Here is a 16,574-nt window from a genome sequence, read left to right on the forward strand (position 1 = left end):
TGTTGCGTGAACAACATCATATTGTCGCGATATCGGTATCGTACTGTCGCTTAATGAACATCATACTGTCGTACTTTCGGAATCGTACTGTCGCGTTATCAATATCATACTGTCGCGCTATCGTCATAGTAATGATAATTGCGTTTAAATAAATATTATTATTTATAATAATTGTTCTTTGTATGTGCGCATTCGGAAGACTTATAAGTAAATAGTACTTATATTAGCCCATAAATTTATTAAATGTATAACCTCGTTTGGCTCGTATTGTCTAGTTATTAACCAGTATTTAAAATATCAGTTTTTCACAAAATGTATATAGCTCACGAAAACGTAAGATAGAAATTAAAACACTATTTCTTCAGGGAATAATGCATACTGATGATTGTTAAATCGTCTGACGTGGATTTATTGTGTTGCCTTATGTTTTGTTATTGCTCGAGTAGTTTTCAATGCAATTGTCTTCACGTCAATGCTCGATTGAATGAACCCATTATATTCATCTCTAAATACCTGTACAATATAATAGAAGTGACTTTGTGATCGTAAGATTTGTCATTCGAAGCCAATAACATTTTAAATTGTGCGATGTTTATGTTAACAATTGTATTGTATTTTACTATAAATGTCGTATCCTCAATATCTTGCTGAAATGTCAATATTTGTGTTGTTTGAAACAGACTTAATTTTTACCTGAGTTTTTAATATTCATATTTGAGCCTCAAACATGTATTTAATTCTTACAATATATCTACGTGATTCCTATTTTGAGCCAATTTTACATTTACCATTGTTCACAAAAGTATTGTCACCGAGAGTAATACATAATCAATGATGCAATTATAATTAAAAGAACTAGTTTACAGAATACACAAATTACTACTAAATTGAAATATTTGTTGAGATAAACTTTGCTTCAATTTAAAATTCATACTATAACGCGACATATCAATTATGATAACACGACAATACTATATCATTATGACGATAACGTAACACCACACTGGTTATCATGATTGAATACTGTCACGTGACATTACTTTATGTTTGACTGCATACACGACGATGCAAATATGTGTATGTGTTAATACACGTATGCTTTATTTTTTTATTTAGAGCTTGTGACATGATGAATGTGGTCGTCCACACAGTTTAGTTTTCAAATCATGCCCATTGTGTAAAAACGTGTCACGTCCGGTAGTCTCACGATTGGTATACACTTTTGAAGTAAATGACTTGAAAAATATATCCAATTGATACTTAAGGGGTTTGATCTTTATTGTTGGCATTAATATAGTAGTCCGCTAACTAGTTTTTCTAGTCATGCACCTTAGCCCAACATTGGCCCCATCATAGGGGTTGTTGTTTTCCGTACATATGTATAAAGCGAACGCTTAAGAAATATTATCCTGTGACAATGCAAGGCCAAGACGTTTATTGTTTGGCTTGCACAGTTCTATAGTATCTCTCTGCTAAAGATTTTCAAATAATGCCAATATGGTTTGAACTGGCCTTGCCTCAGATATCGATGAACTTAACAAAATATATTTTTAGGAAACTGGACGATTCAAAGGTTTGATATGAAGTGTGCATTTTTATAAAGTTTTCCTCTAGTAAGTTGTGTTCAAATCTTACCCGGGTTCAAAAGTAAATGGTCTTAAGTAGAAATTAAGTTAAAGCAATGTACTATTTAAAAACGCGAGAGGTATGGATTAAATGTAGTTTGTGCGATATAGAATGATGGTCCTCAACTAACGTTATCGAAACAAACCACTGTGGTCAAATATAAATTCCACCTTAGACATTACGTGTTGTGTTTAGCTATACGAATCAATGAAACGATTGATTTTATACAAATACATAAATTAAAAAAACAAAATTATGATGATGACTTATTACACTTAATGGTTAGGTTATTTTTCAATATAAAATTATAAATTATATTCAAAATTATTCAGAATAATAGTTTAAACAGCAACACATTCCCGGATTGAAATCTTTAGTAAGAAAGAAGATCTCTCTACAATCCACTCATTGTTCAACAATCAGGTGTTAAACAGCCGCGGTTTCAATCATACTGATATATACCTGAGCTAAAGAAAACTAGTTTTAAACGTGAGTGTCAATGCCGCTAAAAAAAATAATATTTTTAAATATGAATAACCATTTAAACATTTGGATCGATAATATATGCGTGACCATTTCAATACACTATACGTTTTTTTATAATGAATACATGCCTGTATTTGTGTTTTGAACAGCGTAAACTATTTTGTTTTGATAATTGTATTTATAATAAGTATTGTAGGGTGTAGATTTAAATTAAAATATTCAAATAGTTTTATTTGATATTTGTTTAACATTTAATAAAAATGATAATTATGAAATGATTAACACATTTTATTAGTACAGTAAACGTATTATTTTCCGAAAAAAATGAACGAACATATATCCTAAAATTGTTAAGAGTTATTACGTTTGCAGGTTTTACAGGTTATACCTCTTTATCATGTTCACGTATCTAGAATTATGTCGAAGACTTGGGTCGCTTTGTCTGACTAGTATTGTTATAATAAAGTGTTAACATTCAATCAAGAATTCAAATGCTTTGATGCATTTTATGTTTTGTAAATTATGTTTTGTTGTGTGTAAACGTCTGCGAAGTAATAAGCTTATCTTATTGGAACTATTTTAATTTCTGGCCATCTGAAAAATCATCAATTCCGGTGGTCTTTTTTGAAGACATGTCTTGTATGCATTTATGCGCGGAACCAAATTAGCCCCGCATTTGAGCAGAGACCAATAATAATATAAATTGACTAGGTGATCGTTTTATTAGCTAAGTGAATATAATGTAACATGTTAAATGATGTCTTGGTGTGATAGGGTTTTAATGAAAGAATTGTATTTAAATATTCGTATTTTGTTTATATTGATTCGAATTTACGAAGACCTAAATATTGATGAGTCAATCATTTGAATTACGTTTCCTCAAGATTAAGTGACACAAGTGGCTTCTAGAGTTGGAATCAGGAACAGTTTGACACGACAAACGCCTTACAAAGACTGATTAAAATACCTCACCTAGACCTCTTCGTAAAACGTTTTGCAAATTTATTTTTTTGCGAAATAAAAAGTATTCGTGATACAATACACTATTGCAATAAGGGCTTTATGATTTATTTCACATTTTCAAAAGACTGTCTTTATTTAGGGAGGAGGAAGTAACGGTTACATTTGCCATCGGAAACAATTAAGACTTTTCAAAATTAATGTTTATGGCGTCGTGTTAAACGTGTTCAATCACTTTCTCTCATGAGGTGTGTATAGTTTATTTTTTATAGTTTTCCCATTGAGTTATAATAATAAAACGCATGACATGCCATATGATACCTCAATAAACAGGCGAGAAAACGGCAGCTGCATTTATACCTTTATTGATTTTTGGAACGTAGTCTGCACACGTTTTCACGATCTTTATTTTTCAATAAGTAAATATCATACTCGATTTTCCAATGGAATTATTTCAAACTGAATTAATGGACAATAACTGATCTTAGTTCAAAAATAAATTGCCGCATTGCTGTACGTAAATATCTGTATATGATACCCATAACAATAATAATGTAAATAAGACTATGATACGCAGTTGGAATGCGCAAACTATGAGTGAAAAGTTAAGCATTTGATCAAATAATTATATACCGATAATTTCATATCGGGACGTATTTGGGTAGTAATTACAAGGCTGGCTAACACTTAAGTCTATTTATCAAACCCTCTTGGTATTCATTTTTTTAAATGACAAGGCCAACTTGCGTCATTTGTATTGACATAATCACGTTTGTAATTATAAAGCAGATATTTTAATACTTCAATTTTGAAACAAATGTGTTAATTGTAAATACATTTCTTTCAACTGGTCTAGGTTACGATACCTTTAACATACAATTCTTATTATGTAATTATATTATTTTGAAATTAGTAATGTGGAATAGCACATCTTAACACACAAAGGGCATTTGCAAATCATACTTATCTCCGTAAGAACGTGCATAGCCAACTTTATGTACCACCATCGCTCAATCTTTTTTTCCGCTAAGCCACTGATTGTCGAGTCAGCCAATTAAGAAAGTAACAATCCAATATTGTGAAAATTCTGAAGATCTTCGAATTCAAGATTATCATCAAATATTCATTATTGAATTGATATCATATATTATATGTGTCGTTCGCAAAACGTTTGTTAGGATCATTCGATGTATCATAATAGTAACCGTTCAAGCGACTACATGTAACACGTTATTCTTACTCCTTACATTCATTTTCGTGGATTCGTTCTATGATGAAAGTTTTAATCACACCCATAATACTACTCGATATCATTTAAAATTGTAATACACAACCAATACTTACTCTTTCAAAATGAGAATTATTTACATCTTATTTGTATTAAAAGTTTACATGATATAAGTATTCTGAGAAGTTTAAAAAGGAAACAGGAAAGCATAAAATGCGTAATTTGACGTAGACCGTTATAATACTTGAGGGAACCGGAACAATGTGCCATGGCTACACATAAATTGATGATGTTTGCAATGAATAGAATCGACAAATATATTTAAATACATATAGTTGATGTCAATTATACAGATTATGTTTGTTATTTTTATCGCCATGGAGACAAACTGAAAAGACGGGAATACAATCGAATGTAAAGCTAGTTAATGTATTAACCCTGTTGGAAAAGGCCGTGCAAATCCAATGACTATGTATTCCTATTGTTAAAACGATTGACGAACATGGATAATAATATATTGTTTTGATTAAATAGTGCTTTTATACTACATATAGTTGAAACGTTAGCGATATGAATACACCGTTGATATGCATGTGGATTATCGATTGGCCTTTCAAAATACAGCTGACTAAACATACGATGCTGTCTGTTTATCATTCGTTCTCTGCACTAAATTCTGTCTTTTCGTAATTAAGAAGTTGTCTCCCATTCGGGAAGGTATCACGAGGTTCCCGGGTAAAATGCGGTCCGTCTAAAATGCGAATATGACTCCTATCCGCGGATTGACCGAAAAGTGCGGATATGGACGAATACAGGCAATATCGACACTTTTTCTGCAATGTTTAATAAAAAAAATACACAATATGTGTTAAATATGTTAGTATTGTCTCAAAATATAACAATTTTATAGACATTATCATTTTTTCAACATAATATCACTTTAAAATCGATAATCCACCGAATCCAACAAATGTCCTTTATATATTATAGTTTATTAGTACGTACAAATATGCACGTCATTTTATTTATTCAAATAAACAAAGGATATCGTAGTGCTACATTTAAATGTTTCAAGAATGATTATAACCATTATAGTTGCGCTGTTATTGAAAAGCAATGCATGTCCCGCTAAAATTTTATATTTTCGTTAATATTATGTTTTATAAGTGAATGTAACAGCTGTAATATTGATCTTTAAAATATAGGCTTCGTATTTTAACTTTTCGGGATATTGAATATGAACTGTTGAAATATTAACGAAAAATCTCAAACTTTTGCGGGACATGCATTGCTTTTCAATAACAGCGCAATTATAATGGTTATAATCATTCTTGAAACATTTAAATGTAGCACTACGATATCCTTTGTTCATTTGAATAAATAAAATAACGTGCATATTTTTACATACCAATAAAAATAATATATAGTAACAATCAAATATAAGATATTTTACTATGCATATTAAATACATATTGTGTATTTTTCATTGAACATTCGGTCTTTTCGTAATTAACGTCGAACAAGAGTTGTCGTTCGTGCGGGAAGGTATTGTTTACTTCCGGTTGTCAAAAGTCAAAAGTTATAAGCGCGTAAATTTCAACAAAGTAAGTATGGATTCTATAATAACATCGGCGAATTTAATTTCAATAAATAACAAAACAACTGTCGAGGATGTGTTGAACTATTCCAAAGTAGAAATTCAAGCGTTTTTACGCGCAAAAAATGTTAAAATTAGTGTAAGCAAGTTGACACTTGCACAACGGGTAGTAGATACGATCGGATCGCGGTGTGACATTGTGTCGGATTTTGCACCACAGTCGTCATCTTCTGTTGTTGAAAAATTCTCATTCGGAACTTTTTTACGATTGACAGAGTTAGGTCCGATGCCGTCTGCAAAGTGGTCCGAACATACCCGTGTGTACAACGTTGGGAACCAATTCTTCCGGCTTATAGCCATTACCCAAGCTTTTCTTGTACATGGGTCCTTCGGCATTTTATGTAAAACCACTTTCTTTGAAAATTTACCCACTCTGCCGCTGAAATTATGGCACTCAAAGATAGAGCAGTAGTCTTTCCCCATTGTTTATATTGACACCGGAAGTGGGTATACGTTCCCGCACGAACGACAACTCTGATTACACGGAATTACGAAAATCCGGAATTGAAATGAACATTGCAGAAAAAGTGTCGATATTGCTTATATTCGTCCATATCCGCACTTTTCGGTCATATCCGCGGATATGAGTCATATACGCATTTTAGACGGACCGCTTTTTACCCGGGATACTCGTGATACCTTCCCGAATGGGAGACAACTTCTTAATTACGAAAAGACAGAATAGGCTGGCTGAATTCGGATCGAAATCACTTACACATGTACTTCATCTTTTTACGATTGTAATAATGATTGTATTTGGTTTAGAAACCTCAAAAGGCAAGTTAAAAGTATGTAAGCCTAACATAAGCAAATACATACCGGGGATTATAGCGGTTATGCTCATGGGTATAGTCCTATGTGTATAATGAGGCCGCTCTTATTTAATTGTATTTTTATATCAAGCATATGAATTGCGTTTCGATTCTTAAAAAGTCTGAATTCATATCTCGACGTCGGTACAGTACACTGCATGGAACGAAATTGATAATATATATGAATATAGTAAATACCTTGTTTACAGTCGAATACCTCCAAGTAGATTACAACTCATGTAAAAAATCCTTTTTTTCGCAAACAAATAATTAGTTTAGTAATTATTATATAAAGAAAAAATAAATAAATAAAAATAGTCCTAACCTGTTTCGTTTCAACTTATCTTTTTTGACACTCCGCTGATTTATCGAGTGAAATCGAATATAATTTGATTTAATATCATGGTGGAAATCCGATTACGAACAGTTGTTTGTTGTAGCAACGCTACACTCGTCAGATAGCGATGTGTATCGATAATATCATAAAGAAACCGAAAGTACAGCCCGGTATAACGATTATGTTTATATCGGATTTTAATTTGTGCATGAAATGACTGGTTGAAAAATGCATACAGTTCTATCTGTATGTGCATGGGCCTGAATGACTTCAAATGTTTCAACTTCATGTTCGTTTTTTTCTGACAAATAGAAAGTAACAAAAGACCGCATATATCTTAAGTGAAACAAGCGAGTATTGGTAAATGGATGAACATCAACAATCATTTAGACCTGGCTATATACTACTATATATTACTCAATATTCATTGTCCAACATGACACAATATATTTGTTCTTGACGACACAATCTTTACTTTCCTAAATGGAACCTTATTTATTTGTCTAGACAAAGGAGTGTTTACTTTTCTATTTACTTAATTTTAATTATAACCAAAATAGTACAGTACAATCGGTTTCAACGTTATGATATGTTTATTTAAAATTGTATGTGCTTCAGAAATAGTGTCATATGTTAAGCTATTTACAATCACTATTAACACTTAGCTTTTTATATAACTCATGCCTTTGTATACAAGTAACATGTATTCATTGCTAGTTAATTTAACTTCCATAGGATATATGATTTATTTAAGGGGGTGTTAATCCATATTGGTTAACAACTCTTTATTATTAGCATATCTATTAATAAATAAACTCACTAGTATTAAGCACCATTTTATTATTTGTATGTTACTCATTTCAGTACAGAACACATATGATTTAATAAAGTGTCAGACAATTGTAGGTTTTGTTTACAAATTACAATGCATTTATTTTCACTAGATGCAAAACTACACATACATCAGTGTAAAATTATCTAGAGACAAAACGCCAAAACTTCACTGCAAAACTACACACAATCAGTGTAAAGGTGTCTAGAGGCAAAATGTAAAAAATCCACTGTAAAGATTTTTAGTTGCAAAGCTACACACAATCTGTGTAAAAGTGTCGAGAAGAAAAAAGTCAAAAACCCATTGTAAAGATGCAAAACTACACACAATCATCATAAAAGTTTTTAGATACAACAATACACAAAATGCGTGAAAAGGTTTAGAATGAAAATCTACACAAAATCATTATAAATGTTTTAAGATGTAAAACTACACACATTCATTGTAACCGTAACCGTTTTACGATTCAACATAACCCGCAAATCAATGTTAAAGGTTAACAGTGCAATATCCAATGATGTCAACTCCCACTTACGCATATCTGTTCACAGTATATAAGCATATAAAATAAAGTGTCTAATGTATATAGCCTGCTAAATGAAACACATTCAGAACATTTGTTTAATGATTTTTATTGAATTAATCACAGGGTTGTATACACCACGTTGATTAATTAAAACGTATACAAGTATAAAATCATATTTCATAAGCATCTAAGTAATTTATTATATTATAATTAAGTATTTCTGTTACACTCTTTTGAATATCTATTTTTGAACTTTATTTATCCGCATTGTGAGCGTTTTAATTTAACACATGCTGGACAATTAACAAACGATACTTTGTATGCGATAAAAGAACCCAACTGACTGAGCACATGTCTAATGTTCATCAGGGTAGAATGCATTATACAAGAAGTGCAACTCTCTCTGTATTTAAAAAAATCTCGTTAAGGTGACCTCCCTTATCGAGTTAACTGAATACACTTTCCAGTATTGGAAAGATTATCGGTGTGTAACTCTCAAATGTAATTAAAGTCGCAAGAATTTCCTGAGTGTAAGTATTGTTTCTTAAGACACATATTAAAATAATGTAACTATTTAAAATCATGTATAATATCATTATATAAATTAATAATGATCATGCCGTTTGTAATGGCTTCAGGAATAAATCCAAATTTTAGTTCTTTAACGGATACACTTTAATTTGTCGCTATGACGTAAATTTGGTCAATTTCATTACAGTGAAAACTATTTAATTTTTGGTGCAATATAAAGAATGTTGATAAAATTTAAACAACTTTCCTCTTTCATATTAATGTTGTTGTTTAAAAGTTCGAAAATATCATGTTGCCTTTGTAATATTAATTTTAGTTTACACTTTTGAAAATATCATGTTGCCGTTGGAATATGATATTCTCGCTGTAAGAATCAACGGCACTAGTCAATTGCCGACAAAACAATATGTTTGCCATACTAATTATTGACACAAGATTTGGGTATTTTATGAGCTATTCAATCGTTCAAAAATCCAGTCTACATGCTCATAATAGATAACTAGCATTCAGTAAACATATACTAAAAAAACGGCATTAGTTTTAAGTTCTCACTGGTAATATTTGGATTGATAGTTGTCCTAAAATACACTAAAGTTAAATATGAAACTGATGTCGTAAATGTTTATTGAAACGGAATACTAGGACATTGTGCGTACGCTTTTCTAACAAAAAGTAGTTCTCATCCTTGCTTAAAATAATGAACACGTTGAATGCATAAATTTGACATGAAATTGCAAGCTGCTTTGTGGCCATATTGACATCTGACCATTAAGTACCTTTGAAGTAGGGACACACCACGCACCGTTAAGTATTGCCTGGAGAGTTGATGTACGGAGATACCACGCATCGTCTAATGATGGTGGACATGTGTGCAAGGTTAATTCAAATCCATCAATATATGGCAAGTATATGTCTTAGACATGACATGTCGCACACACTTACAAAAGAGAGGAGGGGGGGCGTAACGTTTATCGAACCTCTGATTCTACATTAATTGTACACACAAGTACATTTTGCTATCATTACAAACCTTGTCGTTAAGTGGCAGTTATTGCGGAAATCTTATTTTAAATATTAATAAGATTTGCCTCACATGTAACATATGCTGAATTTATAAGTATAGTGGTAGCGAGCATTTCTAAAACTTTGTGTCTTTTTATGAAGGCAAGTTACCCAGACTCAAACCCGGCTTTGAACATTTACAAATACACGTTTTGTTAAACACATTTTATCAATATTAGGTCATTATTTGGTCTTTAAAGTTTGAAAATGTTTTTCTAAGGTTCGAGCTGGCGTCGGATGACATAGTGTTATAACAATAGCTCACCTTGGGCACTTGAAAGAGCAGGGTACATAATTCCAACCGTTCAAATTTAGCTTACATCATTTGTGAATTTACTTACTACCTCTATTATATACGTGTATTATTCTATGAAATAACCCATGTTTATATCAACACAAGAGAATGTGAGGAAATTATACTGCGCGTTATCTTGGATTAACAGAATACTTTACATCGTTCAATGGTGCTGTGCTCTTGATGTGCACACTTATCATTTGAAAAGGTAGTTATTATCATAAAATCAGGGACTGCTTACAACTTCGGACTCTGCATACAACAAGCATTAATCAGCATATTCATATAATATACATAAATAAGTATAAATTTAAAACATAGTTCTTACTGTATCAAAAAGTGCATTATGTAGAACTTAGTTGCGATGTTAATATTTAGAAGTGTACTCATACATTGCATTGATTACTATTGTATAATCTCTCAGTATATACACATGGCAGACTAATTGATCAAAAAGCTGATGAAAGAAAATAACCGCGTATAGTCATGTGTGTTATTGTGCACAAATTGTAGTATTTTAACCACTTATAAAATGCAGAACCCGCCTGATGTGCCAGTTAGCAGCATTGTTCGTATTGACCAAATGTAACGAACCCTCGTAGCACGAAAGCGCCCGTTCATAGTCTCCTTCCATTTCATAGCAGTGTCCTAGCAAGTTCAGTGAAGTCTCTGGGTGATAAAGGTTTATACTATTTCCTATATCAAATATATAAGACTCCAATACTTCGATTGCATGTAGCTGATTGTCACGTTCACCTAGTCCTCTATACGTTAGATACTGGTGATAGTGTAGGAACGGACGAGCATCAATCTCAGCACCATCCATCCACATTTTATCTTTGTTATTTCTCAGTGAAACCTCCTTCTGTGTAATATTGCGATTCATTTCAAACAACAATATTAAAGGAGCGCAATACGATTCTTGCCTAAGAAACTTGACACATAATGTGAATGGCAGTTCACTGAATCCATTTGCCCCGTTTCCTGATTGCATATTAGCAAACACCTGGATATCATGATCACCCTCTACATTTCTATATCCACATTGACCCTGTTGTGATATCTCCTCTGCACATCCTCCAACACTCTAACTGCCGCGTGAACATGACCACAACAGTACAATATAGAAGCCAACTTTAAGCGACTAGAAGCTACATCCGTGTTTAATGAATATTTGAAACGCATTATAATTTCTCTTTTAACAACGTTGCGTAGTCGCAAACAGTCAGATGATTGGATTGACTGTACTAACCCATACAGGTGCTTAATGAATTCTAAAGCAACACTTTTCAATCTTACATTCGTAGAGATTTGAACAGCACTGTGTAATGTATTTTTTATATCTTGCTCGAAGGTTGTATCAGAGTTGTGTATTTGATTTATAATATTGCTTAACCGATGACACACAGTATTCATACACTCAAACCTCAGAAGTAAGCTAATGCTGTTATGTAAGCATTTACGCTTAAGTTCTCCATCATTTCCGTTTCGCAGTGAACCACGCGCTTGTAAACGACTTCCAAAGTTATCTAAAACAATGCAAAATATTTGCTGTAAGTTGTTCCTAACCATGTTGTCTATATACACTATAAGGCGTCTTTGCTGAGCCTGAGAGACTTTCCCATCGAACAAATTCACTCCTTCTATGATATAATGCGGGAGCCTTCCCAATCGCAGGAATGCCCTTAATGTGCGTAAACAAAGTGAAAGTACAAACATAATGTTATGTTCGAACCACTTAAAAGGATTGGTTCGTTCGATTGTGTAAAACATGATAGTTTTACAATAAAAGCTTGTTACAAAATCTCCAACATTATCATACAATAAGGATCGTTTAATTAGTTTTAAAATAACGTAACATTTAAGTTGTGTTGTATTAAAGCTAAACATTAAATTTCGTTCTATCAAGTTCGGAGACAGGCGCCATTCCTCGTGTTTGAAATCACTTTCTGAATGGCCGGCTGCTACCAGGAAACACGGAGCTACGCGTGCATCCTCAAGTAGCTGGGCAGGCGGCCAGTGTCTACCTCTACATCTGTTTATCCAGTGTTGTATTTCAGGACAATGATTGAGCACGGGAAATGCGTATACAACATCCCATTCTTTTACGACAATTACACAGGGTCCATTTACGTAGGCTTGTATTCCTACATGAGCTCTATGCATAGGTTCGATGTTATTTTTAAATTGTTCAGCGCTTAAAATAACTTCCATAGAATCTGTCCTCACGTAAAAGTAATCGTGCAAACGACTATCTGGTTCGGGTGTATACTGTTGGATGACTTGTAGCAAGTACTGTTGCGGAGATGTGTTTTCGTTGTGGAGCATCAGAAGGTTCCCCTTTCCGGCTTCCCAGTCTTGCCAGGCTCTCATGATTTTCGCGTTGGTGTTACTGATAAGCAAATCAATATCAGACTGGAGACCGGGGGTTGTCGTCCCTTCCGATTGGCTCCCGAAATGAAAACATTCAGTATAAGATCCTATTAGTCGCAATGATATTATTTCCATGCGCTCTCTCCATAAGAACGTTTTTCTCCGCTCCATTACAGTATCCTTCCCAGCTCCGCTATCATTAAGTGCTTCCGAAATCCGGATAGACAATTCTGTGAAATGCTCTGGAATCTAGAAATACAAATAGTTCTTCAATTTGTATTATAGAGGACAATTTTCGATATATGATTATCATATCGGTACGTATAATGCTACATTGTTATATAATATGGCTGATACACAATGAATATTTATGCTATGGCTTTAATTAAAATGAATATTCGTGCATGGCTCTTGATCAATCTTTAATAATACATCGTAGTTGATAGTTTTGTATAGTACGTGCAGTGAGTTAGATGTATGAGACCAAGAGTATTTCTAATACTTGTGATTAAATAGTTGAAGTAAATGTACACGAGAACTTGTGATGCCATATAGGCGCATATAACTATATAAATAAGTCATGACATAACAAATAGTTTGACATCTGTAAAATAATCGCGATTTTCTCCGTTTTAATGAAAACTAAAATTATGTTATAGGTTAAGGATGTAGATTTATGTTACAAAATAGTTGTGGTTCTGTACAATTTGTTTCCCGTCGTGATTTTTATTCAGTCCATCGGTGTGTCTGTCAACCATTCTGAAAGTATGTGAGTCAGTCAGTCAGTATATCCTGCCTGTTTGTATATATGTCCGTCTATATGTATGTCTGTTTGGACGATCGCCTACTACCTGCATGTTTATGTCAAACATGTTTGTATTGTCACTAATGTTTGTTGCCCGGTCCGTCAGTTCGTCTTTTCGTCTTCTCTTTCTAATAGTTGAGATCCGTAAACCTTGCTGTGATAAATCCTCTGAACAACATCCAACACTCTTACGGCCACGTGAAGATGACCACTACAGTTCAATATTGAAGCCAAATTAAGCGACAGGAAGAAGATACATCTGTATTTAGGCAAGATTGGAAACGGCTTATAAGTTCGCTGTTAATAATGTTTCATAGTTTTAAAAGTTAGATGTTTGCATTGAATAATGTAATGTATACACGTTTTTAATAAGTTCTTAGGCAACCCTTTTAAAATCTGTCTTTCGTGGTATATTTGAACACTTCGCGTAATGCATATTTTATATCTTGATATAAGGTTTTATTATAACTGTGTATTTCAAATATAAATGCATATAACCGATTCAAGAAGAGTTGAAAGCTCTCAAATCTCAGCAGTAATCTGATGCTGTTAACAAACACAAACGTCCATGTTCTCCATCTTGTCTATTTCTCCGCAAACTACTTGCTTGTAACCGAGGTCTAATGCTATCTAGATCAATATATAATATATCGTTTACTTTATATTCAAATTATAATTACTGTTCAGGATATCAATATCTTACTGAAGACCGGGAATGGTGGTCCCTTCCGATAGGCTCCCGAAATTGAAACATTCCTCATATAGTTGTTTTGTAATAATGCTAATTAATTCTCTCCGCAAGTAAGTTAGTATCCGTGCTATTACAGTATTATTCTTGGCTCCACTGTCATCAAGTAATTCCGTCATCCGCATAGACAAGTTTTTACATGCTCTATTATTTCACTTTTGATCGGTGGTGATCATTCTTGATATTGCATTATCATGTTGGTACGTATATATTCTACATATTAACATTATATGGCTGATTATGGCATTTGCTTATATTTAAATAAATCTTATATGTTTTCTTACTCTGTTGTAACGCCTCGTTGATTGTGTATGTCTTCAAAATGCAGCAGAAGTTGTTTAACATTTATTGATAAATCCAGTGTTGAAAGTATGATTTGAAATCGGCATTGTCGCTATTTAAGAAAACTAAATTTTGTTTCGGGTAAAGAACGTGGGTTTATCAAAAAATAATAAAAGAAAAGCATGTGTCGCTAGGTTAATTTGGTTGCCTGTCATAAATGATTGTCAGTCGTCTCCCTGATACATCCTTCCGTACACCTGTCAGTCGGTTAGTCTGTTTTCCAGTCACAAAGTATGTCAGTAAGTCCGTGTGTGTGGGTATTTGGAAGCTGGAGCATTGAGGATACCCACCGTCCGGCATGGCTGTCACCAACAAAACTCACATGCGCCACTGACAAGGATTGGGACTGGGTCGCCTAGGTGAGAAGCGGGGTACCAACCAATATGCTTACAGGACAGTCCAGTCAGTCACATTTCTTATCTGTATATATATCCGTCTTTCTGTTAGCGCGCTCCGCCTGTCTGGAAAAAAGACTGCCTTACTGATCGAACGATGCCTACCTGCAAACATGGCTGTGTCGTGTTTGTCTTGTCAGCCATGTTTGTCAAGTCAACAATGTTTGTGTTTCGGTCGGTCGTTACCTTTGTCCACCTCTCTGTTGGTCCGCTATTCCTTCTGTTAGTCAATATTTATGTCTATCTGTCGATAGGTCCATCTTTCATATAGCAGTTTTTGTTTGTATTATGTTTACTATAAACTTGAAATTCAAACACATATACAAACAACCAATAGTTCGTGACATACCTCCATGCTTGTTTCCATTATTGTATTTCGCCTTTTATTTGACAGACGCTATGCAGTGAACTCCATAAACGCTCTTCTGACACGAATGATGTCCCTCTAAACAAAACTATGTGTCTTTATAACCCCCCAAAAAAGTGTGTTTATAGCACAACATAATATTCTACAAAATATAGCATACGTTGCAAACTGCGGATGAACATGTAATGGTAATTGTATATCCATTTTAGCTACACTCTTGTTAAACACACATTGGCTTTGCCATAATTAAAAAACAATATTTGAATATACATGTTTATTTCATTATAATGATTTCATTCAGATTGTGCAAAACTAACATGTAAAACTAGTATTGAAGTTTGAGTAGATCTTAAGTGATTCTGTTGTTTAGTCTACGTTTGTGTAAACATAATTTTGTGTCAAGAAGAAATCCGAGATGAATTTAGTTATCTTATAAATAACTGACGAGGAAGTAAATTGAATTGAACACTTTTTAGAATGATGAACAAATGTTATCATATAACTATTTAACGCTTATTATAATCCGTCTAATAACATATTATATATAAGATTCAGATACGCAGAGAATTTTCTATCTAACATTGAAAACATAAAAAAGCAGTAAGAGCAGATCTCTGTTTAAACTGTACGAATTTAGAAGGCATAACACTTGCTTTTGACTAACTAACGATTACAATGACTGAACTATCATATACGTGTGTTCACGCATAAGCACATTATGTATTTGACTTGACAATGTCGTAAATATTCTGCAACTGTTTTTTAACTATTGGCCTTCTTATTTATTTTTTTTACAGAATCAACTATGGTTAAATAGCAAATAGTGATGATTGCGACTATTCAAGAATAAAACACGCAAGCACATACCTTGTTATTTGTCCCTGATTCCCGAGGCGAGACAGGCATATCACCATGACATCTCCACGTATTGCTTAAAGGAAAGTGTAATTCTTCATACATGAACAAAATGGACGTATTAATACTAATGAATTATACGTCGTGATGTGCGATAACATTATATTATTCCAAGTTAAACAAATATTAATATATCAAAATCGTATAAACTTAAAAACTAGTTAAGTATATATGTGAAAATATACAATTTACATAGCAGTATGAACCCAGTTTCCCCTTGCCGTTTTTCTTGTAAGTGCTACTAATTTGCTGATGTGTTTTAAAACTGATAATAAAT

The 16,574-nt window shown here is 33.1% G+C and overlaps 1 protein-coding gene across 1 annotated transcript; it reads right to left on the reverse strand.

Annotated features, from left to right (window-relative positions):
- Nucleotides 1-11,378: 11,378 nt before the first annotated feature.
- On the reverse strand, nt 11,379-15,736 carry LOC127845906 (uncharacterized). Its single transcript, XM_052377084.1, has 2 exons — nt 15,365-15,736; nt 11,379-12,974 (listed from the first exon to the last, which is right to left on the reverse strand). The coding sequence occupies exons 1-2, from the start codon at nt 15,380-15,382 to the stop codon at nt 11,379-11,381; spliced, it is 1,614 nt and encodes a 537-aa protein (XP_052233044.1). The 5' UTR covers nt 15,383-15,736.
- Between the last annotated feature and the right edge of the window lie 838 nt (nt 15,737-16,574).

The sequence above is a fragment of the Dreissena polymorpha genome, chromosome 9, assembly GCF_020536995.1.
Source record: "Dreissena polymorpha isolate Duluth1 chromosome 9, UMN_Dpol_1.0, whole genome shotgun sequence".
In the NCBI taxonomy this organism is placed as follows: domain Eukaryota; kingdom Metazoa; phylum Mollusca; class Bivalvia; order Myida; family Dreissenidae; genus Dreissena; species Dreissena polymorpha.